This window comes from Coffea arabica, chromosome 7c (genome assembly GCF_036785885.1).
Source record: "Coffea arabica cultivar ET-39 chromosome 7c, Coffea Arabica ET-39 HiFi, whole genome shotgun sequence".
NCBI classification, from domain to species: domain Eukaryota; kingdom Viridiplantae; phylum Streptophyta; class Magnoliopsida; order Gentianales; family Rubiaceae; genus Coffea; species Coffea arabica.
In genome coordinates, this window is record NC_092322.1 from 12,068,141 (window position 1) to 12,094,698 (window position 26,558).

The window sequence follows — 26,558 nt, forward strand, 5'->3', positions numbered from 1 at the left end:
TGCCATTAAAAGGAGCACAATAAAACAAATATTAAGTTCTGCTTCAACACATAAGCGATTGATAACTCAACTCAAGCAACTTTCTAACTGTAGTTACAAAAGTTTCAAACAAAAAAGCCACTCAACAATCAACATTAAGCAACCAACAAGAGTCAATGTCTCATTGATGCAAATATTCAGTCATACCATCACAATGCTCTACAAAAAAGGAAGTCATTTTTGCATTAGAAGATGAGCCATTATTAACCGAATTCAATTGAGTAAACTTACAGTAGTTACAAATCTTGGAATGAACTACCATTTAAAAATGAGGATTACAGAAGAAAATTGAGAAACATCACAGGATCACAAGCTTGACTGGCTATCTAAGAACTAAAAGAACTCTTGTAAACAAAGTAAAGCAACAAAATGTGGTTTCAAATCTATTGAAAGTCAGCTACTCAACAACAACAAAAAACAAATTGAATATCTATTTCATCTCGAATGTTCAAAGTCAAAGACTTGACCATAAAAAATCTACCTCAAGTCCTAGTACATGATGAATCAAAGTCATCTGGTGCAACCCTAGCAATCCAATTACTAAGTGTCTTCTTAATGTCAGCATGATTAACATAAGCCAACTCATACATACTACACAAATTCACCACAAGTGTCTCGTTCAATGCCACGGTAGGCACCCTCTCCAATGCATTCTCCAGAACCTTAATCGAATCAGACAAATCCCTCAAATACATCAAACAAAGAGCCTTATTGTTAATCGCTACAGCATCCAATCCATCCCTCTCTATACACACCTCATACTCCCTGACGGCGGAAACATAATCCTTCCCAACTAGATACATCAATGCCTTATTCCTACTAACCAAGTTCCTCAATCCTACATCATCTTCTCCACTCCCCACCATCTTCTCCACTTCCCCAAACGTCCTCTTCGCCCCCTCCAAATCCCCATATTGCATTTGCACATAACCCAACTTCGACAACATAACTGCATCAACCTCAAATCCCTTCTCATTAGCCAAACCCCTCATCAAATCCACACAAACCTTAAACTCTTTACCACTCAAATGATAACTAACTATAGTATTCACCACAAAAACCTCCCTTTTTCGCCACAAATCGCCCGAATTTCCATCCGCGCTACGCCTTTTCTCGCGAACGAAGTCAAGGAGGGTATAAAACCGATCAAGGGACTGCTGTTTATGCCCAATGGTGGATGGCAAATGGGCGTGAAGCCAACGAAGAGCAAAGGGTACCATAGAACCCTGTTGATTCGGGTAATGGTGGGGGTAAGTTTCGTACTGGTATTGTGGGCTATTGAGAGGGTGATCGCCATCGTTTTCGTCGTCCTCCAGGTCGGACTGGAGCTCGTTATTGGCGTCGGTGAAACGGCGTAGTTTGACGAGGCTGAGGAGGTTGAAGGTGAGGTAGATGAGGTGCTCGTGGGGCTTTGTGAGGAGGGAAAGAGACCGGGCTCGGGCTATTTTGTCGATGATGGTCCGCCAGGAACCCCGGCAAGCGAGGTCTTGGAGAGATGTGAGGTCGTGGCAGAGGGAATTGAGGGAGTTGTATGGGTTATTTAGTGGGTCGACGAGGTTTTGGGGTGGGGTGATGGGGGTTTGAGGATCTGGAGTTGATGGATCAGTGGCGGAGTCCGCGGCGGTGCTGGTGGTGGCCATGGTGGAGGATTGAAACGATCGCCGGAGAGTAGCTGCAGATTGCCGAGGAATAGATAATTGAAAATTGGGTTAAATTTGTTGATGTTTTAGATCTCGCTGTTGGATCGGTGATAAAGTTTTGGGTGAAGCCCGGAAAAGGATTTTGGGCTGAAATCTTGGGTGATGTAGGTTAAGGTTGGCCTTATGAATTGGAATTTAAGAAAAATTGACATATGAACAGTTCAAAATGCAGTCTCAATTTTTCTTTCTCATTATCATTTTGGTTTTATCATTCCTACAACAGACATGGTTAATAAGTACGCTTTCTTGCAATTGTTGTAGGTTTAAGGCAATGTTGTTAAACTCGGATCAGATAGCAACTCGGCTAAACTATTGGATCAGGGTCAACTGATCGGATCGATCAGATTGTTTTAAAAAATTCACTGATGTCAGCCTAATGTCGTAATTATTTTATATTTTTATAAGTTTTAGAAATATCTAAATTAAGTTCTTTGTTATATTAGACCAATCATGCAAGATGTTCCAAAAATATTAGACTTGCAATCAAATATACACATAATAATTATATATAAAAATGTAAATTCATGGCTAAAATATGTCCATTCTCCAAAATTACTTGAAAAACTAAATTAAAACGATTTAATGTAAGTTGGAATTACTGATACTACATTGATAAGATGATACAGATGAAAACATCTTAATTTAGAAATCATTCAACAAAGTAAGTGATTTTAGTATTTACACTAAATGAATGGCGTTTTCTTATTCCTATTAATAAATGAAAGTATTACAATTTAGGTAACTCAAATTATGTTTGAAAAAAAAAGAAAAAAAAGTTTGAGAATCGAGTCACTGATTTAGCCGATTTTTGACAATTTTTATTAATTTTTTACTAAAACGTTTTTGTGTGACAAACCAGCTCGAAAAGAAGACTGGTTCACGATCGGGGGCAGCCGAACCGACTGGTCCGAACCGGATCTAACAACACTAGTTTAATGTGTAACTTTAGTATTGTTTAATAGATTTGAAAGTAATTTTTATCGACTTGGGGCTTCTCTTACAAATGGAAGCGCCATCCGGGCGATGGAAATACTGCAACATGAAATTATACACAAGAAATCAAGATTGTAAAGGAAATTTTCATAAAGGAATTTTTCCAAGCATCTTTAAGCTAATTTCATCTTTATAAACCTCAAATCCATTCGCATCCTTGTGTCAGCTCAGTTGAAAAGACTTGAAAATTGTCCTATGATGTTTTTATTTATGAACTTTTGTCGGTCGAAAAAGTCTCTTCTCATTTTATTCCAAAAGTGACGAGGAGGATGAGAAAGGAAATAGTAACTTTATGTGACTTCAACTCGATGAAACATTTGTGCTACATTGGAACTTGAACAGAATAAGATTTTATCTACGTTGTTCAAATAAAGAGTGCAGCTCCTGGTTCAATCTAGACCAGAATTTATTTTCAAATTACCACATAAGTCTTTCATATATATAATTTTTTAAAGAAGAAATGAAGAGTTGTTCCACAGGTACTCCTACTTACTTACTTGAGCCCACTCTTATAGTCTTAATCTAAACAATAACTATGGATAATTAAAAAAAACCAACAATTTTACCATAAATCAACTTGATGTCTCATACTAATGCAAACAATCTCACACTAAATTTTTTACTAAGATACCAGTAAAGGACTAGACCATTTGTAAGGCATTTGCTGATATTAAAATAATATTCAGCAGAAGTCTCTTTTCTTTTCTTTTTCCCTTTTTTTCCGGAAAAGTAGTCTTGGAAATACTTTCATGAATGAGGAAGACATGAAAGAAAATAACAATAGGTGTGTTTGGATATTCAAATTATTTCAAATATGATTTTGGTTGTATTATAAATATATTTTTTCAACTAATTCATATTATTTCAACTGTTTTTTCATGTTACATACCTCATTTCATAAAAAAATGTCACAGTAATTATTCTAAATGATATTTCAAATAATATTTCAGAAATTTCCTTTTTACTAAAAATATCATTTCTAGCTCCTAGTGGATAGTTATACTGGTTCGTTCTATTTTTTCTTTGATGGAGTCGCGTCTGCTGAACACAAAATTAGAACTTGGCTTCATATAACATATAGGCTAATATTGCCGAAATAATAGGAGTACATCTAGGGCTGCAAACGAGTCAAGTCGAGTCGAGTTTTGAGCTAATCGAGTCGAGTCTCGACTAAATTTTACCGAGCTCGAGCTCAAACTCAAGCTTGACGAGCCGGCAATTTTCGAGCTTGAGCTCGATTCGAATCAAGTCGAGCCGAGCTCGAGCTCGAAAAAAATAAAAAATAATTATTTTATTTTTAAAAAATAAATAAAATAATATTTTTTTCTTAATAAATAATAAAATATTAAGGATATATACGTAATTTTACTATGAAAATAAAAAATAAAAAATATATATATAATATACGTAATTTTATTATTAAATAAAATATATATATATATATATATATATTCAAGCTCGCGAGCAACGAACTTAATATTCTGAGCTCGAGTTCGAGCTCGAGTTTGACTCGAGCCGGCTCGAGCTCGACTCGAGCTTGACTCGAGCCGCTCGCGAGCGGCTCGATTCGTTTGCAGCCCTAAGTACATCTCATGGATCGATCATGTAGATTAGAAGTTATCTTTGAATGATCGCCAGTCTGCCTCTATTTTCTAATTAAACACACCACCAATCTATATTCTAGGTTGTTTTTAGGGTTAAATGCAAAAAACCCCCACAACTATATATCGAGTTAGTTTATCTTCTAAACTATAATAATAGACATTTTGCCCCATTGAATAATATGTTTGGACAAATCTACCCCTTTTATTTTAAGCATTGTTATTTTTCTTTTTTCCCTATCATTTTCTTTTTAAATTCTTCCTTTTTTTTTTCTTTAAACATTGTTTAAATTAGTAGACTGGATTAGTCAAAATTTGTTTATTTCTTAATTTCGTATGTCAATATTTTATAAAAAAAAATCTATGGAATATAAGATTTTTTTTCCAAATGTTGAAGTCAATGTCATTTAAGAAATTGAACTTTTCAAATATATAATAACAAAATAGAGAAATTGATTAATCAATTATTAGTAGTATCAATAACAAAAAAGATGAACTACTATTGTTGTTTATTCTTATTTTTTATTTCACTACAAATAACAATTGCTAACTTTTCTTTTTTATGTGATATATAATATGTTACTTTTATTATAAGTAGTTGAGTAACTATGAACTCTTAATTAGTTTATAGGTACTTAAATTGTTGCATTACTAGATTAATACATTTTACAATATAAGCTACATATATTTTGTAATAGCAAATTTAAAAAGTAGTTTAAAAAATATTAAAATTATTAAGAATGAATTTAACAAATAAACAAATGAAAAAAAGTGTTTTAAAAAAGTAGTTTATGACAAATTATTAAGAATGAATTTAACAAATAAACAAATTAAAAAAGTAGTTTAAAAAATATTAAAATTTTTATGTAAGTCTTTTCACATCGGAGAGAGATGTTGGCTAGTTCCAAGAGAGAAGGAGAATAAAAGGGAAAAAATGAAAAAAAGCTAATAGAGAAAAAAAAGAGAAAGGATTTAAGATAGTAGGGGTAGTATTGTCCAAACATATCATTCAATGGGGCAAAATGTCTATTATTATAGTTTAGGGGGTAAACTGCAACTGAGTGTATAGTTTGTGGGGGTTTTTTGCATTTAACCCTTGTTTTTATTAAGAACAATCTCATACAAGATTATCTTCGTTTTAAGCAGTAGCCCAAATCTTTGAAATAACCAATTCATGCTTACTCTTCAGTCTTCACCAGGCATGCACCTACCCGAAGGAGAACAATGGTTAATATTAAGAGTGTCACAGAAGAGGGTTTGCCCAGAAACACATGCATAACCACTGCAGGTGGAATCCAAAGCAGTGATACAAGGAATTCCACACTGATCATCAACTGTCTGAAGTAATCTTCTTGAGATGCCTATCATCATTTTCACTTCCATCCCTTTTAGAGTTGGCAGTGATAACACATTAATAACTGCAATTTAATACCATTTAACAAAATTTGGTTAGATGAACAAGTACTCCTTTTATATATTTTCCCCCCTTTTTTATCCTAAGGCAAAGTTTTTTCCCCTTTTAGATGAACAGGTGTGTTTTGATTGAAAATAAGAAAAAAATGTTTGGCCAACTAGTTCCAAGTATAAGCACTCGTTAAAGGGGTTAATTTTTTTTTTATTATTATAAAAGTCAAGTTGATTGGCAAATGTTTCTTTATGCAGGAGTAATAAATATGAATGTGTGCATTCGCATTGTAAGTTAAGTGTAACATAACATCCACTATAAAAATTTTAAAAAAATATATTAGTATAAAACTTTGGTAAGTAATATAATATATGTGAGATAAACAAATATTAAAAAGATAAAATAAAGTCGGAAAATGAACTTAATTAAGGAATAATCCCATCAAGAAAATCCAATCTAGTGTTGTGTACATGAGAAAGAGAGAGGCTTACACATTGGAAGGATGAAGAGGGTGACTACAAGAATGGACTTGATTGAAACCTTCCCCATCTAGCATGCAACACTATTGGTGATGATGAGCAGCAGGAAGTTTTTGAATATTGCATGAAGTTATTCTACGTCGACTGGATTTATAGGAAATGAACTCGAACGTAACACTGCTACGCCTAACAGGCATGGTAGATAAACCCAAACTTTGCCAAATGCACTCATTTTCCAAAGACAATACAAGAATTAAATGTTTCCACAGCATGCCAAGACTTTGTCAACAATGCATATTAGTGCTTAAAACAACTAGTTCCTGAGATATCTTTCTCACATTTTAGAAGTACAAGGAGCAATATTGACAGCCATGCTTTGGTAAAGCTTTCTCGTTCATCAACTGGCTGAAGAATGCATATGAAGGCAGTTGCCCAACAAGTGCATGTTTTTCCCTTGACATAGAATTATTGCCTTTTGAAAGGTTAGACACAGAGAAAGAAAAACAACGTCCAAAACAAACCATATATTTCTGTCATTATGGGGAGGTATGGAGAAAATGAAAATTCAAAATACACCTCGTAATAAATTTGTAAATTTAGAGTATCGATTTGCATATACCCTTTTAAGCTTCTTGTACTACTACGTATTTTGCCTGTCATATATGCTTATCATTTTAGCTAATATATAAAACAAAGATGTGTAAAAAGTTAAAAAGGGTGTAAGTATTGCCATGACCTTTATCTATATATTCATGGTTGGACGCCTCCACGTAGTGCTTAATAAGAAACTGTTTGTAGCTAAATTATCCTAAATTAAAAGACTTGTCAACTGCTCAAAATTACCTATGAAGAGAGAGTTTCATGTTAATATTTTGAAAGGATGAAGTTGATTAAGGGAAATAAATATGAATATATGTATTCATATATTACTAATCTTAATGCAATTTGGATGTACTAATGAATACTTGCTGATACCGATTATAAAAATCCTCAGACAAAAGGGTTCTATCAGTTTACTTAGTTGAGTCTATTTGGAACTCTTTGATAAATAAAAGCACGTCTATGTGAAAGTATTGAAGTAATTCGTGTTGAAGTGGTAATTAATTTTGTGATTACATGTTACCCTCAAAATCACAATATCAAGGGTCTACCACCTTTGCAGATGAATAATGGATTTGGGAGTGAGGTCGATTGTGTTGCTATTACTATGAAGCATGGTCATAAGTAAACAAAATTGTTCGATTGGAAAACATGCCCCGATAAAATATAACGTTTGATAAATTACAATTCAAACGTATGTTCTGTGTTCTATGCTCACATGAGAGGTTATTTCTTGGCATTATAGTTTTAAATTCATGATACTACATCTTCTTTGGTGGTTCTATATTTTCCTCTTACAACATTATAGTGTAGGGTTGGTGTGAATAGTTCATCAAATCATCAGCATAGGGTAAAAATTGATCTGTAACGAAAAAAGAATGCAATTTCATTCCTAACTGTGGCCCCTGTACCACATTGCAGGGTTCACATGATCTGATTTGTGCCTTTGTTTTCTTTTGTTTTGTTATTTTGTATACACTTTTATGGTCAATGAAATACATGATTGGGTTGAAACAAAAATAATGAAGCAGATCTGAGTAATCTAAAATGTGGCCGGTGTCGTTTGAGTGTGATTGGATTATAGATAAAAGTCATTGGCTTTCTAGTGTCGTTAAAAGGATTCAAATCAAGCTTTACATAAGTAGCTAGACTAATTTTCCACGTACATATAAATATGGAATTTTATTCCACGTAGTACACGGGTTAGAATACACTCATAGGAGGTAGCCAAATTACCTATTTTGGGTTGATTGAGAATGGGTAGCCAAATTACCTATTTTGGGATTGGAGCAACTATCTCTTTGGATAATCAACAAATGATGAGAAGATGGGCTTTACAGGAAAGATGTTCTGGTCATAAACTAATTGATGAACTAACAGCTATTAAACTCCTGATGTGTAAAGCTGCAGTTCAGAATATGGAGAGGTTAGAAGTTCATGTCCAGGTTAGAAGTTCATGTCCAGAATAAGCAGACGCTCCACCTCATCCAGCAGACGAAATCTCAGGATATGCGAGTGGTAACACTGCTGGAGGATATACACAGCCTCAAGTACTTGTTTCGCATGTGTTTCTTTTGCTTAGTTAATAGGGATATTAACCATATTAGTCATAGAATTAGCGCTCATGCGTTAGACCTTTTTGATGATCAGGAATTTTGGATTCCTCAGTGATAGTTAGCACCGACTGTATAGTTCCCTCAAGTCTTTACTTGAAATTGTAAAGTGTTTGTTCATCTATAAAATCACTTATCGTTTCGAAAAAAAAAGGGTTGATTGAGAAGTGAGTAATAGTACATAAAAAGCTAGTAAATGACTTATTTAGTTATATCACATTAAAAAAAAAAATTCTCAAGCATATAAATACATACATATTTTTAATAGCATGCCAATTAATGAGTGAAAATCAACCATTAAGGTCGGTCCGGTGACTAGAGGAGGTTTTTTAGAACCCTTTCCGCTGTCAGGTCTAGGGTTCAAATCTTGTGCTTGACAGTTGGGGGTGAAAAAGACAGGGGGAGGATGACAAGTTAAAAAACATGAAAATCATTGCAAAGTGATAATAATTATAAATAAAAATCTCATAACTGTTAATTGTATGGCTATTATTTATAAATTCGTCAGTCCAAAGTAATTTAAACCGTGTTAGAATATGATGGGAAGCACATGATTATTATTACTATAATTACATATAAAAGAAATGGAGGAAATCGTGATACACGATTGTACATAAAACAAAAGGTCTTTTGTTTGCATCGTAGCTTTCATATTTGTTGTTAACTTTTGTCAGTCAACAATTTGGAAAAGTGCATTATTATGGTCTAAAATCACGTGGAACATGATTTTTTTTTTTTTTGAATTTTTCTCCAATATTTGCTAGTCCTTTTACTTATTAAGCACAAGCAAAGCGAATAACACAGGAACAAGAACTATTATAATACTATATAATTTAAGAGGATAGGTTGGGTCAGCTGAATACGGCCTAGTCCAGAAGTGCCAATAATTGTGCCAGAAGTTTATTTAGCGAGTGGCCGGGAGAAGACAGAGGTGAAGTGGGATTATAAGTTATAGGGATAATTTCACAAACCTTTGCTAAGATTTCTTGACAGTTGCACTGACCTATCCTGAAGTTTTAAAAATTTTAATTAGAAGCCTCCCCTATGATAAAATTGAGTCCTAATGCTTACATCATATATGCCTGTGAAATGACTGTGGTAACCTTATATCCTACAAGGCATTTGGCAATTATGTATATACTTAATCAATTAAATCAGTAATTAATTGAATAAACAGAAATAATCACAATTTAGAACTAAAAAGAAATCTAATTTGCCATGAGAAAAGGGTGACAATTCTAAATAATCATAGTTTGGAGCTAAAAAAATTTCTAACCTATGATTACAACTGCAATATTTGATCAACCCATTTCTAGGGTTTGAAAAGGCCATATTTTATTATTCTAGTTAATCATAGTTTGGCTTTGTTTAAATAAAAATTGATGCTTTTATGCTAGATTAACTAACTAATGTAACATGTGAGGGACAATTCTAAAATCATATTATCTTCTCTCTCTCGGATCCATTTTTAATTTTTTTTTTGAATTGGACTTGACTTGTTACAAGCTAACCTGTTGTAGGGTAGGTTTCTAAATTTTTAAAACCTCGAAGGAGGCCAATGCAATTGTTAGAAACATCAGGGGAGGTTACTGAAATTATCCCTAAGTTATGACTTGTAATATAAGTTGTAACTTATAAAGTGTAATTTTACGGATTAGTAAAGTTAGATTTTTTTTTTAAAAAAAAAAAGCTTGTGAAGTCACTTCTATTACTTTCTTTTCTTGGTAATTAATAAGGCTGCACTGGGCCAAAAGAAAATGCGTGTGGCTTATTGAATCTTTATATTTAAACTTCAAAAAGTGACTGCAAAATTTAAAATTCCAAAGCTATAAAATCATAAATGTAGCTGTTTCCTTTCTTATAGTCGAAATCATGATCATATCAAAACTAGTTTAAAAGCAACTATTTTAGGGTATATTATTTAGAAAAGCTCCTAAATTGAATTTTTTTTTTTTTTTTTTGGGAAAAGTTTACCTGCTTTCTTGTATTATGATTTGTTCAGTTTTTCCAATCAATTCCCTACAATGATCGAAGTTAATCCCAGAGTTTCATTTAATAAATACTGCTTGTTCTCAGTTTTGTAGAATCAACTAGTTACAGTTTCTTAAAAGGCAACGTCCTGGTAATAACTTGCCATACTAGTAATAGACCAATTATTGTACATGGCATATTTATTAGGCATAGACTTGCTTAATACACCCATTTTAAAAGCATATACATCTTATTGTGTGTGAAAAAAGCATTAGATTTGAGAGATCAATAAAAAAAAATTAGGCTGCTAAATGCATGTGAAACACATTTGGTAGATGAGATAAGATTCAAGCAAGAACTGATTCTATGGTCTGGACACAGTACTGATACTATGTCTATATATAGAGCAATCCAAAAACATGTGAAAGCCAAGCTGCTTAAGATCAAGGAAACGAATAACTATTCTTTCTTGCCTGAACAGCTTCTGTTGCATTAGTCCACGACCTTCAGAAACTGGTTTTATACCTAGTCTGAGTTAAGCCAGTCGAAGCTTAACGATGGGAAACATGGTTAAGCCTTTCCTGCAGGGACGAAGGCTCCTTGAAACATTTTTGGTTTTGTGTCTGTTGGTTTACGTCATGGATCTTCCATCAGCAGCTAAGGCTGCAGGCAAAGTCAATAAACATGTATGGGATGTGAGATACAATTACGTGTCTCCAGATTGCTATAAGAAGCTGGCTATTACGATCAATGGATTGGTTCCTGGACCAACCATCCATGCAGTCGAAGGGGAAACAGTTGTCGTGCAGGTTACAAATAGTCTGGTAACTGAAAATGTTGCCATTCATTGGCATGGAATTAGACAGGTCAGTATAATACTATCTTATCCATTCATTAGCTGATGATTTGGCAGTAGGAAGAATTACGGTAAAATTTGTCATTGGCAGCATACCAACAACTGTTTTCTGGTTGCAGATTGGAACACCTTGGTCTGATGGAACAGAATCTGTCACACAGTGTGCAATCCAACCAGGGGATACCTTTGTATACCAGTTTGTTGTAGATAAAGTAAGCTTCTTTTTCCTTATAATTTTAGTGGAAGAAATGATTGAAAAAATGGACATTAAGGACATTGGTTAGACTGCCACTTTACAGCAATTTAATCAATGTCTGATCAGTTTCATCTTAGTATGATATCTTTTTGTGGAATCAAGTTTTCTTTGCACTATTTAGTGGTAAGTTTTGAAGTTATATGTTTTTCTCTTTTACTTCTTTTGCAGGCTGGAACATATATGTATCACGCACACTATGGTATGCAACTAGGAGATGGGATTTATGGCATGATTCGTGTGAAGGCTGCCCATAAAGAACCCTTTTCCTATTCATCTGAGCATGAAATCCTTCTAAGTGATTGGTACCACAAGAATGCATACGAGCATGCTATTGACCTCTCTTCAGAGCCCTTTGTTTGGGTTGGGGAACCTAATGTAAGATGATGAAGTATACAGTTCATCTTGCTTCTGAAATATAGTAAAAACATTATTACTTGCAACTATATATGAGGGCTACATGTATTTAGATTGTCTGTAAGCTAATGATTTTCTATTGATGTTGTGTTCCAGTCAGTTCTCATACAAGGAAGAGCATTTGCTTGCAATGAACCAGGAACTGAAGCTGGCCAATGTAAAGAACCAAATCGAAAATGTTCACCTTTTTCATTGAACGTAAGGCCTGGCAGGACAATCCGACTAAGGATTGGAAGCTTGACTGCTTTATCAACATTGAGCTTTGAAATTGAGGTAATTAACCTTGAATATGTCGTTGCACAAGAATCAACTCTCTGCATATTTCATTGGTTCTGTTTCTTTGATTCATATAGATTTTTCTCATAATGCAGGATCATGAAATGACTGTTGTTGAAGCAGATGGTAACTATGTGGAACCATTTAAGGTCAAACATCTGTATCTCTACTCGGGTGAAACATATTCAGTCCTAATAAAAACTTCCCCAAAAAAGGATCGTTCGAGAAACTACTGGATGGTTGCGAAAGTAGTCAGCCGCGAAAGCAGCACCCCAAGTGGATTAGCCATCTTAAACTACAATTTCAATCCTCCTTTGGCTCTACCTCCCACTGATCCACCTGCAGGACCTCATTGGAACGACACTTCAGATCGAATTGATCAAAGCGTAGCAGTCAAAGCGCACCATGCTTATCTTAACCCTCCTCCAAAGAAATCAGACAGGACTATTATTCTGCTCAATACACAAAATAAAATAGAAGGAAAAGTCCGCTGGTCCCTCAACAATGTCTCCCTGAACCTACCCCATACGCCATATTTGATTGCCCTGAAGGAGAACTTATCCTATGTTTTGGATCACAAAATTCCTCCAGATAGCTATGATGTTGAAAACTATGATATCCATAGCGTTCCCAAGAATACTGAGGCTCACCCCAGTACCGGTGGATTGTATAGATTGAAGTTCAACTCAATTGTGGATGTCATTTTGCAGAATGCAAATACAATGACACCTAATGTTAGTGAGACTCATCCATGGCATCTTCATGGCCATGATTTTTGGGTGCTGGGATATGGCAGGGGAAAGTTTAACATGGCAACCGACACGGCTAGCTACAACCTGACAAATCCAATCATGAAGAATTCAGTGCCTCTTCATCCTTATGGATGGACTGCACTGAGATTTAGAGCTGATAATCCAGGGGTTTGGGCTTTCCATTGCCATATTGAGTTTCATTTCTTCTTGGGAATGGCTGTGGTTTTTGAAGAAGGGATTGATCAAGTTGGAGAATTGCCTGATTCTATTATGGGATGTGGTGAAACTAAACCGTTTGTTAAGCCATGATTATTCTAGCTTCCATAGGCAGAAAAAATAAAGACAAACAGTATTAGTATTGGCACGGCACAAATCCTAGCCCTTTGGAAATTTCTTTTAAATTGACAACCATGCCCTTCACTAGTCAGAGATTGGGTTCATTTTGAAAATGATAAATTTATCATTTTATGAATAATTTGCTGTGGAACTAAAATAGGTGTTCTGGTATTATAATTAGTCATTAACAAATGACGTACTAAAATAGGTACTCTGGCAATATTACTAGCTAGTCATCTATGTTTTTTGTGTTCTAACTAGATCTATAAATCAAACCAAGCAACTTGGTATTTGATTTGAACTTGACTCGAATCAGACTCGTTTAAATTTGTTTGTTTAGGTATCAATCCAAACCCGAACATGATTTCAAGTTCAAAAATATTAATGAACCAATCACAATCTTCATGTTGTCCAATTTGATATATTCAGGAACAGGCAAATAAATTTAATAAAAATACACCTTTAGTTTTCTTCCTTAACGCTACTTATTTCCTTCCAGTATATTGCTTATCTTCTAAAATAGCAACCATATAATACTCTCGTCTTTTGAATAGGTATAATTGATTTTAATCACATTCCTGATTCATCATAATAGATTTGGTGAATATTAGAGAGCAAAAATTAAGAGGAAAAAAGCAACGAATTAGAGTGAAAATCTCTATATAATACAAAATAAAATTTCAAGTCAAGCTAAACTTTGATTGTATGTACTCAAGTTCGATATTTTAACATGCCAAATCAAATTTTGTATGAACATACATATGAATTTTTATGCAACATTTTGGACGAATAAATAACATATTAGTACTTACAAAACTAATGATTGTACATTTGTACTCAGAAAAATGGGTGAACCACTGACCTACAACACGCTTGGTCATCTTTAGGTTTTTGAGCCTACAAGATTTGGGCCTTGAGAAATTAGTTGGGCTACAAAATTGTAACAAATTTTAACGTCCATATCCTATGTACAGATAATATTCTGAATTCTTTTATGACCCAATAATGAACTGCTCGCTTCTGATTTAAATTAAGGTCTGTCTAATGAATTTTATTGGGAACTCGTTAAGATATACTTCAGTTGTTATAATTTTTAAAAAATAGGACTGATGAAGAAAAGTATAGAGAGGCAACAGAAGATTATAAGTAATTATTAGTGTGTATATACACATGACAGATTAGATGGAATTTAAGTATGTTAACTATGATCCATTGGACATCCGTGAGAAAAAACCTTTAAAATTATACAATGGAGAAAGAGGAAAAAGGACCTGTCATTTTAGGAAAGAAGAAAAAAGAATCTGCATTCTTCTGCAAGCAAACATGAAAATGGAGGATACTAATTAAGCATATATAGAAAGGATCGAAATCACTCAAAGGGCAAACAAATATACACTAGTTTCAACTGGATTTTAACTGAAAAACCCAATTAGTCGAAATATATTTTAAACTTATGTAAAAGTTCTATTATCGATTCTGATTAACAGTAACCAAACTGTAAAACAAATATCTGAGAACGATTCTCATTTGTGTGTTTTCTTCTCCTTCTTTTTTCCTAATTGCCACCAACATTTTTAATTCTTCAGTTTCATTTGATTTCGTTTTGTTCTTAATATTTTCCTCCCATCTGCTAGTCTTGTCATCACCAATGCTGCCATGGTCACCGCCAGCATTACTGATTACACATTTGGTGTTCGAGGAAAACGATTGAGGGCCCTTAAAAAATGTAAAATATTTACGACTTTAGCTATTACCAGTTCCCACGACTTTGCGTTCGGATTGCCATGTTAAGGGCGTTCCTATTTTCAAGGCAAAGAATCTGCGTGATGGATTATTCTTTTTGGACAAATGATTGATCGAACGAGTCAAGTTCATCTATAACTAATTGAACACTAATCAAAGGAGACATAGTCCTTGTTTGTTGTCGATTGCTTTAGATTTGACAAGATCCATTTATAGAAATTGATTATAAAGAATAATCAGAACCGATAAAAGTTACTCGTTGAGTAATTATAAATTTTAGGTTTTTTGGTCATTTAAAAATTTTATAATCACAATACAAAAATAACCGAGAACATCACAAAAACCAATTAGTCAAAATCAGAATCTATAATCAGATAAATAATCAATCATTGAGAGGACATAATAAATGCACCGGGATCAAGCCCTAACCTTTCTTTAATTTCATATCAATTGCCAAATAAATTTTTATCGCACAACATTTTCAGTTCGTCGGAAAGTTGCTTCTACAAACACAACTATATATATAAACAAAAAAAAAAAAAAAAAAGTTCACCACAAGTTCAAATTACTTAGTATGCTGCTATTGATCCACTACTTCTCCCAAGGCCTTCTGCATTTTGTGGCACATTCATCCAAATATTGAACCAAAAACTAAGAAGAAAAGACTTGGAACTAAAAAAAAAAAAAAAAAAAGTAAATAACTATATAAAGCCTAGTCAACGCAATCCTCAACTTGCACCAATAAGCTACAGTTCACAAGAATACTACTAGTAAACTGAAGAAGAATGCATGCTTAGAAGTTAGAAATTGTCTTAAAATATTTTGGGTCTTTGCCCTCGTTCAGGGACTCATTCCATTTTTAGATCTCATCCACCAAGTTTTGTGCTGAATGGTGGAATAAATTAAGTACAATCGACGAATACGGCCGTTGGCTTGCTTTGAAGTTTGAACGTGGTGGGTAGAAGTACCTCACACTCAAACTGCATTGAACCACTTAATTAACTTGTTTATTTAATTTGCATGCGTTTTGTTTTTGTTAATACGTATCAACACATAATTAGGCTGCAAAAAAAATCTTGTTGGTCAATGCCAAACCACGTGCAGCAAGAACACCACGAATAGGAGCTATTTCTAGATTACTTGATGCTATCAGTAATATTTCTTGATCCCCCGCCTGCATTCAAGAGGGTGCCTTAACTACGCCCATTTGATTCATTCTCATCCCCCTTCCCTTAGCATAGGAGGACGAGTTGTAATTGTTGTATTCGAAAAAAAATAGTTCTTGATCAACAAACTTAGGTCCCGATTGGATTGCGTTTTTTTTTTAAAAAAAATTGTTATATTTTTCGTGAACATATTTTTTATCACTTTTTTATCTCACGTATATCAAATCGTTGCAGTAATTTTTCTATAAAAAAATTCAGAAAAATGCAATTCAAACCGAGCTAATTGGTAGTAAATGCAGGGAATCCTGACCTGATTTTGGTGTTCACGATCAAGTCGACGTCAACCCTTGAAACCAGAGGTTTTACCATTCAACGAGACAAAATGGCACATGTGGACAGCTTGATTAGACCCTTTCAAAGAAAGGTAAACGAAAGACAACTTCTGAGAGATTGGGATTAATTATATAGTTTGCCGTAATAAGCTGCTGCAAAGTCATTGTTGACTTGAAGATCGTTCTTATCCGTAAATTGATGAACACGCAATAAACTTACTTTTACACCACCAGCTCCACAGCTTACGCAAGGGTGCTGACGTTAAATCGTGTACGCACTCATGTTGGAATTAATTATTGTATTCTTTGTCGTGTTATTTTTGGACAAAAATGATTTAAGTAGTTCATTGATGAAATTGGGTACAACCAATCCACAATTCTTGCATCTTTGGTGGTGGCATGATTGTATTTTAAATAAGATAGGTTACAACGCAAACAAAGCCTTGTATCCCTTCGGCGACATCCAAAAAAATTGAAACGACGCAGAGAAGATTAGCATAGCCCTTGTTTGTGTAAGGATGACACGGACAAATCGAGTACTAATAACCCTTTGTAGGCTGTTGAATGCTTTGAAAACCACCAAATAAAACCGTTATAGAGATGTTGATGGCATAAGGCTTGTGTTTAATATCCATAATTGAGTATGGAATGGTGCTTGCAACCTGCCACGGAATGAAAGATTTTAGTTGATGTTTTGAAAAGGTAAGTAGCTTGTTGCGGATTGCCATTGATGAAGTCTTTGAACATTAGGATCTATTTCAGCACCTCGTTTGTAAATGACAGGATACCTTCGCAGCACTAACAAGGTAATGAAATGTTCTGAAAAGGAAAATGGATTAATGGGATCAACTATACCTTATATCATTTATCATGAAAACGCGTGTAAGAACATTTGAAGATTGATCAGATTTTACGAGGTCAATTCAATTCTCAAACTGTTAGGTAAACCCTACGTAAGACCTTAGTCTTAGTCTATGATGGATCAAGAATTAAAAGAAACGGTTAATTATAAAAACTCCCCTTAAGGTATATCAATTTTTTGCATTTTGCCTCCTAACATTATTTGTTCTCATTTTATCTCCTGAACCGTCAATTGACTCTAATGTTGTGTAATAGTAATGTCAAAAAGATATTTATACATTTAATAGTTAAATGTAGTAATCCCCGTAACTTATTTTGCACTTTGGCACTTAACAGCATTTTTTTTTTCCAAATTTGTTTGTTTGTCACTATAATTTGTTAGTGAACTCCAATATTTTATAACATCCAGAACAAATAATGTTTAAAAAATTAATATCCCTAACATAGTAATACAAAAATAAAATATTTATAGGTATGGTGCTAATTAAATTTTATCCCATGATTATATTGTTTTTTTAGATTCAGAGAAATATATTGTTAATTTCACGTAACAATAGGAAAAAATAACAAAAAATTGTTATTGAAAAATTAATATGTGAAATTATTATTAAAAGTCTAAAAATGCTCGAATATTGTCACTTCCTCTTTACGAACGTGCATATGGTTGCATTTTCTTTTAATAGCCAGATATTTTGTTTATTTGGCCGTATCCATTTTATTGTTGGTAATACTTAAAAAATAGAGAAAATGGTTGATTTGGGATTCAAAGTTTTTGGGGTCATTTTTATAATATGGTATGATTAGATGGTATTAAAAATTGTTTGGATTGCTAAATTTTTCTAAAAAATTTTTTTGTTGCATCATAAGCATGTTCTCAATCATTCTTTTATTTTTTTTCAACCATCTTTTTATTTTACAAACATCAAATCACAAAAAGTATTACAGTATTATTCTAATTTTTTTTTCAAATAATCTTCAATCCAAACAAACCCAATCGATAGACCTTTAATAATATTTTTATAGTTTATTTTTCACTAATAATTTTTGTTTTTCCCTTTATCTGCAAAATGAGCGGGATATTTTTCCTCCATCTAAAAACCTATAATTATGGAGTAATGACAGGGTGTCGAAGCCTGTGCAATAATAAAAACCTGCTCAAACTAAAATTAATTTCTATAGATAGTGGTAAGTAGGGTCGAATCCACAAGGACTAGGAGTAATTGTTTCTTTTTAAATTCCCAATAACAAAGGGGTGTTTTTATGCAGAAGGTGACAATAAAAGAAGTTCAAATAAAATCTAAGAAACTACTAAAAATTAAATAATAAATTACTAAAATCAAATGAATGATAATTAAGGATCTAGCCAAGGAATAACTTCAGCAATGGTTCACCTAATTGATCATCGATAAGCAAAGGCAATTCCAATTATTTACTAATAAATAGGTTATAACTGCCAAACAAGCGATGACAGTCAACCCCTCCTTACTGTGTCGATGATTAAGGTACGCCCGTTAATCACTGCTCTAATTGAGAAATAATCCTAGGTACGCCCATAGAATTTAATTCCCCAATTACCTTACGTATTAGAGGAGCCCTATTCTAATCAAATAACGCACTACCAGGGTTATTTTAGATTAAGCCGCGTATTCCCCTGACACGAACCCAATCATGCCAGTCGTCACTATTTTGAGACAATTAAACAATTACGGATTTAACGTACCAATTGACAATAGATTACCAAATTAACTAATTATCCAGATCCAAGACAATCAATTAATTAAACAATCATAAGCACTGTAATCAGGAAATATGCGAATATCAATAAATAAAAGAAAAAGATAAAATTAAATCGATCTCATAATTTTAGGTGACCCAAAGCACCCGTTGTCCCTTGACTAGGGTGAGAAAATTAGTTCATAGTTGATGAACAAAATCCACAAGAAATTGAAGCAAAAGCTGCGGCCATCAATTCGGAAGTTGGGCGAATTCAATTCGTCTATTTCTTTAAGAAAGCTACAAAAGGTACTTCATAGTTTTCCTTCGGTCTGGACATCCGCAGGAACCAAACCACTAAAAGACGAAAAAGGAAAAGTCAAAAGCTTTCCAGTCCTTTTCTCATCACATTCACGGAGAAAACCAAAAGGGAAGAAAGGCATACAAAGGAAAAGTCAAAAAGAAAACAAGCCTAAGTTACTGAACGGAAATTTCAAATTTCTATCTAAATCCTATTCCAATGCTCTCCTTGCGCAGCGGCCCCCTTCCCGAGAGGAAGAAGAAGACTCCCACTTCAGCCCTTCGTTCCTCCTTTTATTGCTGTTCTCTGCGAATTATCAAAAAGGACTTGTATCTCCTTGTTCCAAAAATGCCCTGAATGCCTGCTACTTGAACTCTTTCTTGATAACTGTCAAATCGGTACTTATTATGGTATTTTCGTTCTATTCCCTGAAATATATATAAAATACTAAAAGTGAGTAGAATCTAACAATTAATTCAGATTGGGTCAGGTAATAGGAGAAATTAATAATAAAATAAATGATAAAATCGCAACCTATCAAGTAATATTTAACAAGGCCTATATTCATAGATATACAGTAATTTTCATTATTATGTTAGGGATGCTGCTATTTTTAAATATTATCCGTCTTGAGTGGTTTTAGGGACAAACAGACAAATTAAGAGAAAAATGATAGTGAAGTGAAACCCCAAAAGGGATTTATTGAAGTAAAACCCTAAGGGTATAATTGTCATTTTGATATTTTCGTTATGCGGGATTAGAGTTGACTAACGACTTAGGGAATAAAGTGAAAAAAAAAATGACGTTAGAAGGTAAAGTGTAAAACTGATTAAACTTAAGGAAAGCTTTTGTAATTAACCCTAAAAGAAATTGTAGAGCTCACATAGGGTTCACATGTCAGGCCTACATGTTGTGTCTAGTATTGACTAAGAATAAGGTTGATCCTATAAGCCCCTAACCTTCGTTTGGTAAAAAGAATAGGCTGAAATGGAAAGGACTTCCAATTTATCCATTCAATTCTCGCGTTTTAAAAATTCGAAAGTCCTCTTTCCTTAGAACGTTCATTCCAACTATTTCCTAAAAATGCATTCCTCATACAAAATTTAAGGAAGGTCCTCTCGAACATCATCTCGATCTAAATAGAATGTGAAGATAATCCTTATGCATCTTTTTAGTGAATCACCAAATCTTAGGATATTTGTTGATTTAATTAATAAATGACTGTAGCTTCTTTATAATAAACAATTCTATCTATGTTTAAAATTAATAATTTTTTTCCATACTTTGCTAACAAGCAAAACCTTTAAGATAATCTTTTTTTTTTTTCATATTTCTATTATTAATTGATTTTGCTGATAAATTGCCTTATCAACGTACAAATACACGCAATCATCTGCCTCTTTGTTTTTACTTTACTCTCCAACTTAGCCATTTGTCTACAATTTTATGAACCACAACAAGGCCTTTGATCACATTGCCTTGAAGGCACACAAAACGGTATTTTCTGGAGCAAACAGAATCTTTACCATTTAAAATGAAGGATTTTGTTCTGACCTCCCTTAAACATGGCCTAGAATATGAAGATGTAGTAAACCGTCTAGATTTTTCTTCTTCCTTTTATTTTTTGGTAAAAATAAAATAGAAATTCGCTGTCAGGAGGTGACTATTCGTGAAGAGTAACACTTCCAGATAGAATTCCCCCGGAGTAAAAGCCAAGAAATATGATTACATATGATTATATTACCAAGTTATAACCTGAAAAAGTCAAATCAGTTAACATATTCCACCTGGTAATCCTATCTCACTTATAAACTGAGATTGGCTGATAGTATCTGCAGAGGAAATCGGAGGGCTACTTCGTTTTTCTGAACAGATGGAACCTTTTTCATGGTCGCCTCAAGCAAATCAGCAACCTGGCAGATTAGTATCAGCTATCAAGTCTGAACTCCCTTTCTCTATATTTATGTTCTTCTTGATCATCTCAAGAAATCAGCAAAAAAAAAAAACTTCAGCTTGGGAAAAGACCTGCAGTCCCAAGTAACTTTTCCTTAATCAAGACATTAGAACTTAAGGGGCTGCTTAAACTTGTTCAGGAGATCAAAGACATGGTTGAGCTTCTCCAGTGCAGAAGTTTAGCTAAAAACTTGGCTGGATTGAGCCTCCTTTTGTGTTTGGCAGCTATAGCAGTCCCTTCTGTTGAAGCTAAAGTTCGATATCATAAATGGGAGGTGAAATATCAGTATAAGTCTCCCGATTGCTACCAGAAACTGGTAATTACCATCAATGGAAGAAGTCCAGGACCAACCATCAATGCTCAGCAAGGTGACACAGTTATTGTTGAGATCAGAAACAGCTTGCTACTGGAGGATGTTGCTATCCATTGGCATGGAATCCGACAGGTAATTAAGAGCATTATGATATATTTATCTTCACTTTGTTCCTTTGAATGCACTGGATTCTTGATGTAAGTATGTAGCTAGATGTTAATATCTATTTTTGTTGATTGGTTGCAGCAAGGAACACCTTGGGCTGATGGAACAGAAGGGGTCACCCAATGTCCAATTATTCCAGGAGATACGTTTACATACAAGTTCGTAGTAGATAAAGTAAGTCCAACAGTTGACATAGTTTCTTTACTTGATTGCAACATACTACACTTGCCATAAAGTTTATCCGAATTTTAAAATAGGTAACTGTTATTGCAGCCTGGAACATTTTTGTATCATGCACATTATGGTATGCAAAGAGGAGCAGGGCTATATGGACTAATTAAGGTCTCACTTCCTGCTGGAGAGTCTGAGCCATTTTCTTATGACTATGATCGCAGCATCATCCTTACTGATTGGTACCACAAGAGTACTTATGAACAAATGACTGGGCTCAATTCAATACCCTTTGTTTGGGTTGGGGAACCTCAGGTTATCTTTTGCTTAAATCTACTGCTAGTTTTGATCAGTTTATGTTCAAATGCTCTAGGCTAATGGTCTCACTCCAATATTTTCAGTCAATTTTGATACAAGGGAGAGGGAAATTTAACTGTAGTACACCAGGGACTGAAGCTGATCTTTGCAATGCAACAAATCCAGAGTGTTCCCCTTTCTCATTGACAGTTGTTCCTGGCAAAACATACAGGCTGAGGATCGGAAGCTTGACCGGTCTTTCAGCCTTGAGTTTTGAAATAGAGGTACAAATTACTATAGTTTCTTGCAAATTTTCCTCTATCAAGAATTTTTAAAGTACCCCTTCACATGCTTAACCAGCTGGACCAAAATTTTTAATTTCCAAAAGCTTATCCCCAGAATAAACAATCAAAGCTGAGTCAGGCGATACTAATTTATGGATTATTTAATGCAGGGTCACAATATGACTGTTGTTGAAGCTGATGGCCACAACGTCGAGCCGTTTGTGGTCCAAAATCTTTTCATCTACTCTGGAGAGACATACTCCGTTCTAATCAAGGCTGATCAAGACCCTTCGCGAAATTATTGGGCTAGTGCACATATTGTTAGCAGAAATAGCAATACTACAAATGGATTAGGCATCATCAATTACTATCCAAATCATCCCAAAAGAAATCCCCCCACGAGTCCCCCGGTTGGACCTCGATGGAACGATACAGCTCCCAGAATTGCTCAAAGTCAAGCAATCAAAGCTCTCAAAGGCTACATCCATACCCCTCCACAGACAACAGATAGAGTAATTGTTATGCTCAACACACAAAACAGGATAGATGGTCATGTCCGTTGGTCTGTCAACAATGTCTCATTTGGCCTTCCTGAGACACCTTACCTCATAGCCCTTAAACAAAATTTTCTACATGCTTTCGAGCAAACCCCTCCTCCAGAAGGATACGATGCTGCCAACTACGACATCTATAGTGTTGCCAAGAATGTAAATGCCACGACAAGCAACTCGATTTATCGGCTCAAGTTCAACTCGACAGTTGATGTAATCTTGCAGAATGCAAACACAATGACTGTGAATAACAGTGAAACACATCCTTGGCATCTTCACGGGCATGATTTTTGGGTCCTGGGCTATGGTACAGGCAAGTTTAACATCTCAACTGATCCCAAGAAGTACAACCTTGTCAATCCGATAATGAAGAATACAGTGCCTGTTCATCCTTATGGCTGGACTGCATTGAGATTCAGAGCTGATAATCCAGGTGCTTGGCTATTCCATTGCCATATTGAAGCTCATTTCTTCCAGGGCATGGGAGTGATATTTGAAGAAGGGGTGGAGAAGGTAGGAAGATTGCCCACATCTATAATGGGATGCGGTGAAACAAAACGCTTTTTCAAGCCGTAGAGAAATAAAAGAAATACAAGCTGAAGATATGTAGCACAAAAGATTCAAGCCGCTTTTTCTTGTATGTAGCACAAAAGATTCTTGAAATCCCTTATTTTTTTCAATAATGTTTTCCCGAAACAAAAGTCTAGACTTTTGGTTTATATTTTTTTTGCATTATTGTTTGATCGGCATTTGCGGCGAAGGACAGTTTCTCTATGCTTTTTAACTTCAAAAACTGTTTGATTCTTTAGCGGAAATTCTCTCTTTCTTTGCGCAAATAAAACTTTGATCAAGCTAATAAAGTGGTTAAGCAAGTCAAGTATGTCAAATACTGTATTTTATTCCCTCCTCCCCTCTAATTTAGGGAGGATTTTCCTTGTTAAGTTCTGGATAATTTTCTCCTAGGCACCATTTTCACATATCACAACGGAATCTTTCATCCTATTGTGCTACTCTCTATCCCATTTTTATTATATTATTATTATTTTTCATAAACATCATATTTTAATTCTTTTTTGTTTCTTAAGATCCAATAACTATTAACAAAATAGTGAAAAAATAAAAAATAAAAGAAAGTCGTGAAAAAGAAAAAAAAAGGGAGTGAATAAACAAAAAATAGTAAGGGCAATTTTGTCTTAAAATATTAAATATGGAGGCAAAATGCTTATTTAATGAGTTCAGAAGGGGTAAAATGTAACCAAGGTAAAGTTCAAGGGGTTTGGTGCATTTAACCCTTAGGCATGAGTCAATGGAGCTTCCCATGCATGATAGGCAACTGCCTGCATGGAGCTTTCCTGGTCGTGACCTGTGATGCTAACACATGAATAAAGCCTTCCTTTAGGCACAAGTCGATGGAGAATCTTCCACTTCATCGAGTCTACTTGGTTGTTCTTAGATATTTTTTTTTACGCGCAGGGGCGGAGCCAGAAAAATATCTTAGTGGAGGCAAAAATAACAATAAAATTTTTTACCTACTTTTTTTCTAATTTTTAAGCAAAAAAAAAAAAATCTCATGCATAAAATCACCATTTCACAAGTTAAAATATTTATCAAATAACCCATTTATTAGTTATTACATTAACTAATCAATTTTCAAATTTCTTTAAAACAGTAATAGCCTCATGCTCTAGAAATATATTTGCAAACAAATTTAAAATAATAATAATAATAAGAAGTAATTGTTTAGAACCTGATTTTGATGGTCTCCTAAAGTTGGTGAAAAGAGCTGCAAAATGTGGCGGATCCAAGTTCTAGAAGATCAGTTGATTCTGGTGTAATCTCTAAATAGGATGAAGTGATCAAAAGAAAGAGTAACAAGCTTTGGTTGTGGAAAAAAAATGGCCCTCCTATTGGGGCGTGGGGACAACCGAGAGTCTGATGAGAAAAGGAAAATTGGGGAGTTGGGACAAAGGAAGTAAATGATAATTGGATGAAGTGATAAAAAAAAAAAATAGTTGGCTTGGGTGTGGAAGAAGAGGAGGAACCAGTTATTAAGGGAAATGGGGGACCACAGGAGTAAAGGGAACTTGGGGAGTGAGGACCAAAAGGAATGACTGATATAATTGGTACTTGGCCCGTTGGCCTTGTTGGTGGAAAAATGGGAACTAGAGGGGGCAAGTGAATGATATAAATTTTGCGATCCATTCATTCACATTTTTTCTAAAAAAATTCTGAAAATATCTTTAAAATTATATCAAAATTATAGATATATTATAGAAATTTAAGGGACACCGTAGCGGCCCGTGCCCCCACTTTAAATCCGCCCTTGTTTACGCGGTTTCACGACACGGAAACTGGAACCCATTTTTGAGCTTTCAAATCATTTGTCTATAATTAAACATATCATGATATCCCCTCTTTTATTTAATTATTTTCTTTCAATTTCGGCTAATACAACATAGCTTTAGCTAGATCACCCTTTTTCTTTTAACGCGGTTTAGTGTTTTTCGGCCCCGCAAAAAGTAGAATCTGAGATCTATTTGTAGTTTATTTCTTAGCCAAGGAAGTAGAAAAATGGCCAATCAGCTTGTCTAGCGTACCGACAATTGGTCAAATCTAAGTAAAAGAAAAAGGTTCAAGCTACAATTCTCGTTGAAATATCATATTCTTGTATTCCTTGTCACGGCAGAGGGACATCTCCCGTGTTGAATCTTTTACCACCCAAAATGACAAGCCCTGGCGCTTGGCCAATAGCCATTTGGCTTGTTGTCCCCATGACTTTAAGTCTTCATTGTTGGCGGAAGTTCAAAGGTTCAAATTTTATTTTTCGCTAGTAATTTTTTATGATTTGTCACTTTCAATGATTTCATCGGATGATATTTTCATATCGGTTAAGTCCCTCCTCCTTCTAAAATAAGATAAAGAAAGTTATAGAAATATTGATAAAAAAAAATAAAGTAGATTATAAAAATGTTGACAAAAAAAAAAAGAAGAGAAAGCCTTGTTTTGACTGGCACAACTTGAATCAAGGACTGTATAAATATAGACACTGATACAATGATAATAAAAATACAATGAACTTTTACTCTCATTGAAATTTGTGTTAAACAGCTTTGTCGTATTTTTATATATATTATTGTGCGAATGTCTACATTTATTGTTCCAATATCTAATATTTGTCATGCCATTGCCTATGCTGCATGGTACAATTACCATTCACAATTATAGAGATAACTTATCTCTGAAACTTCTTGTCGGAGTTAAAAAAGAAGTTTGCACCACATAGGATTCTTCGAAAATGTAAAATCCAAGAAATACATAAATAGGGTTGGTTGGAGATGGACTTTACCAAGTCATACCCTTAGGAAGTCAAACAGGGGACGTATTCCTCTTGGCAGTGCTGTTCCACTTACAGACGA

At 34.3% G+C, this 26,558-nt stretch overlaps 3 protein-coding genes and 1 non-coding gene across 4 annotated transcripts; 3 read left to right on the forward strand and 1 right to left on the reverse strand.

Annotated features, from left to right (window-relative positions):
* Positions 1 to 272: 272 nt before the first annotated feature.
* On the reverse strand, positions 273 to 2,035 carry LOC113697928 (uncharacterized). The gene has a single exon (XM_027217551.2). It carries the CDS (start codon positions 1,677 to 1,679, stop codon positions 522 to 524), a length of 1,158 nt encoding a protein of 385 aa, XP_027073352.1. The 5' UTR covers positions 1,680 to 2,035; the 3' UTR covers positions 273 to 521.
* An 8,822-nt stretch (positions 2,036 to 10,857) lies between these two features.
* On the forward strand, positions 10,858 to 13,430 carry LOC113698725 (L-ascorbate oxidase). Its single transcript, XM_027218641.2, has 5 exons — positions 10,858 to 11,267; positions 11,377 to 11,469; positions 11,682 to 11,888; positions 12,024 to 12,200; positions 12,299 to 13,430. Exons 1-5 carry the CDS (start codon positions 10,959 to 10,961, stop codon positions 13,262 to 13,264), a joined length of 1,752 nt encoding a protein of 583 aa, XP_027074442.2. The 5' UTR covers positions 10,858 to 10,958; the 3' UTR covers positions 13,265 to 13,430.
* A 3,549-nt stretch (positions 13,431 to 16,979) lies between these two features.
* Positions 16,980 to 17,086, forward strand: LOC113700237 (U6 spliceosomal RNA). Its single transcript, XR_003450581.1, has one exon. It is a non-coding gene; the product is annotated as a U6 spliceosomal RNA (small nuclear RNA).
* A 4,127-nt stretch (positions 17,087 to 21,213) lies between these two features.
* On the forward strand, positions 21,214 to 24,014 carry LOC113698436 (L-ascorbate oxidase-like). Its single transcript, XM_027218260.2, has 5 exons — positions 21,214 to 21,806; positions 21,921 to 22,013; positions 22,113 to 22,325; positions 22,412 to 22,591; positions 22,762 to 24,014. The coding sequence occupies exons 1-5, from the start codon at positions 21,513 to 21,515 to the stop codon at positions 23,716 to 23,718; spliced, it is 1,737 nt and encodes a 578-aa protein (XP_027074061.1). The 5' UTR covers positions 21,214 to 21,512; the 3' UTR covers positions 23,719 to 24,014.
* Positions 24,015 to 26,558: the final 2,544 nt, after the last annotated feature.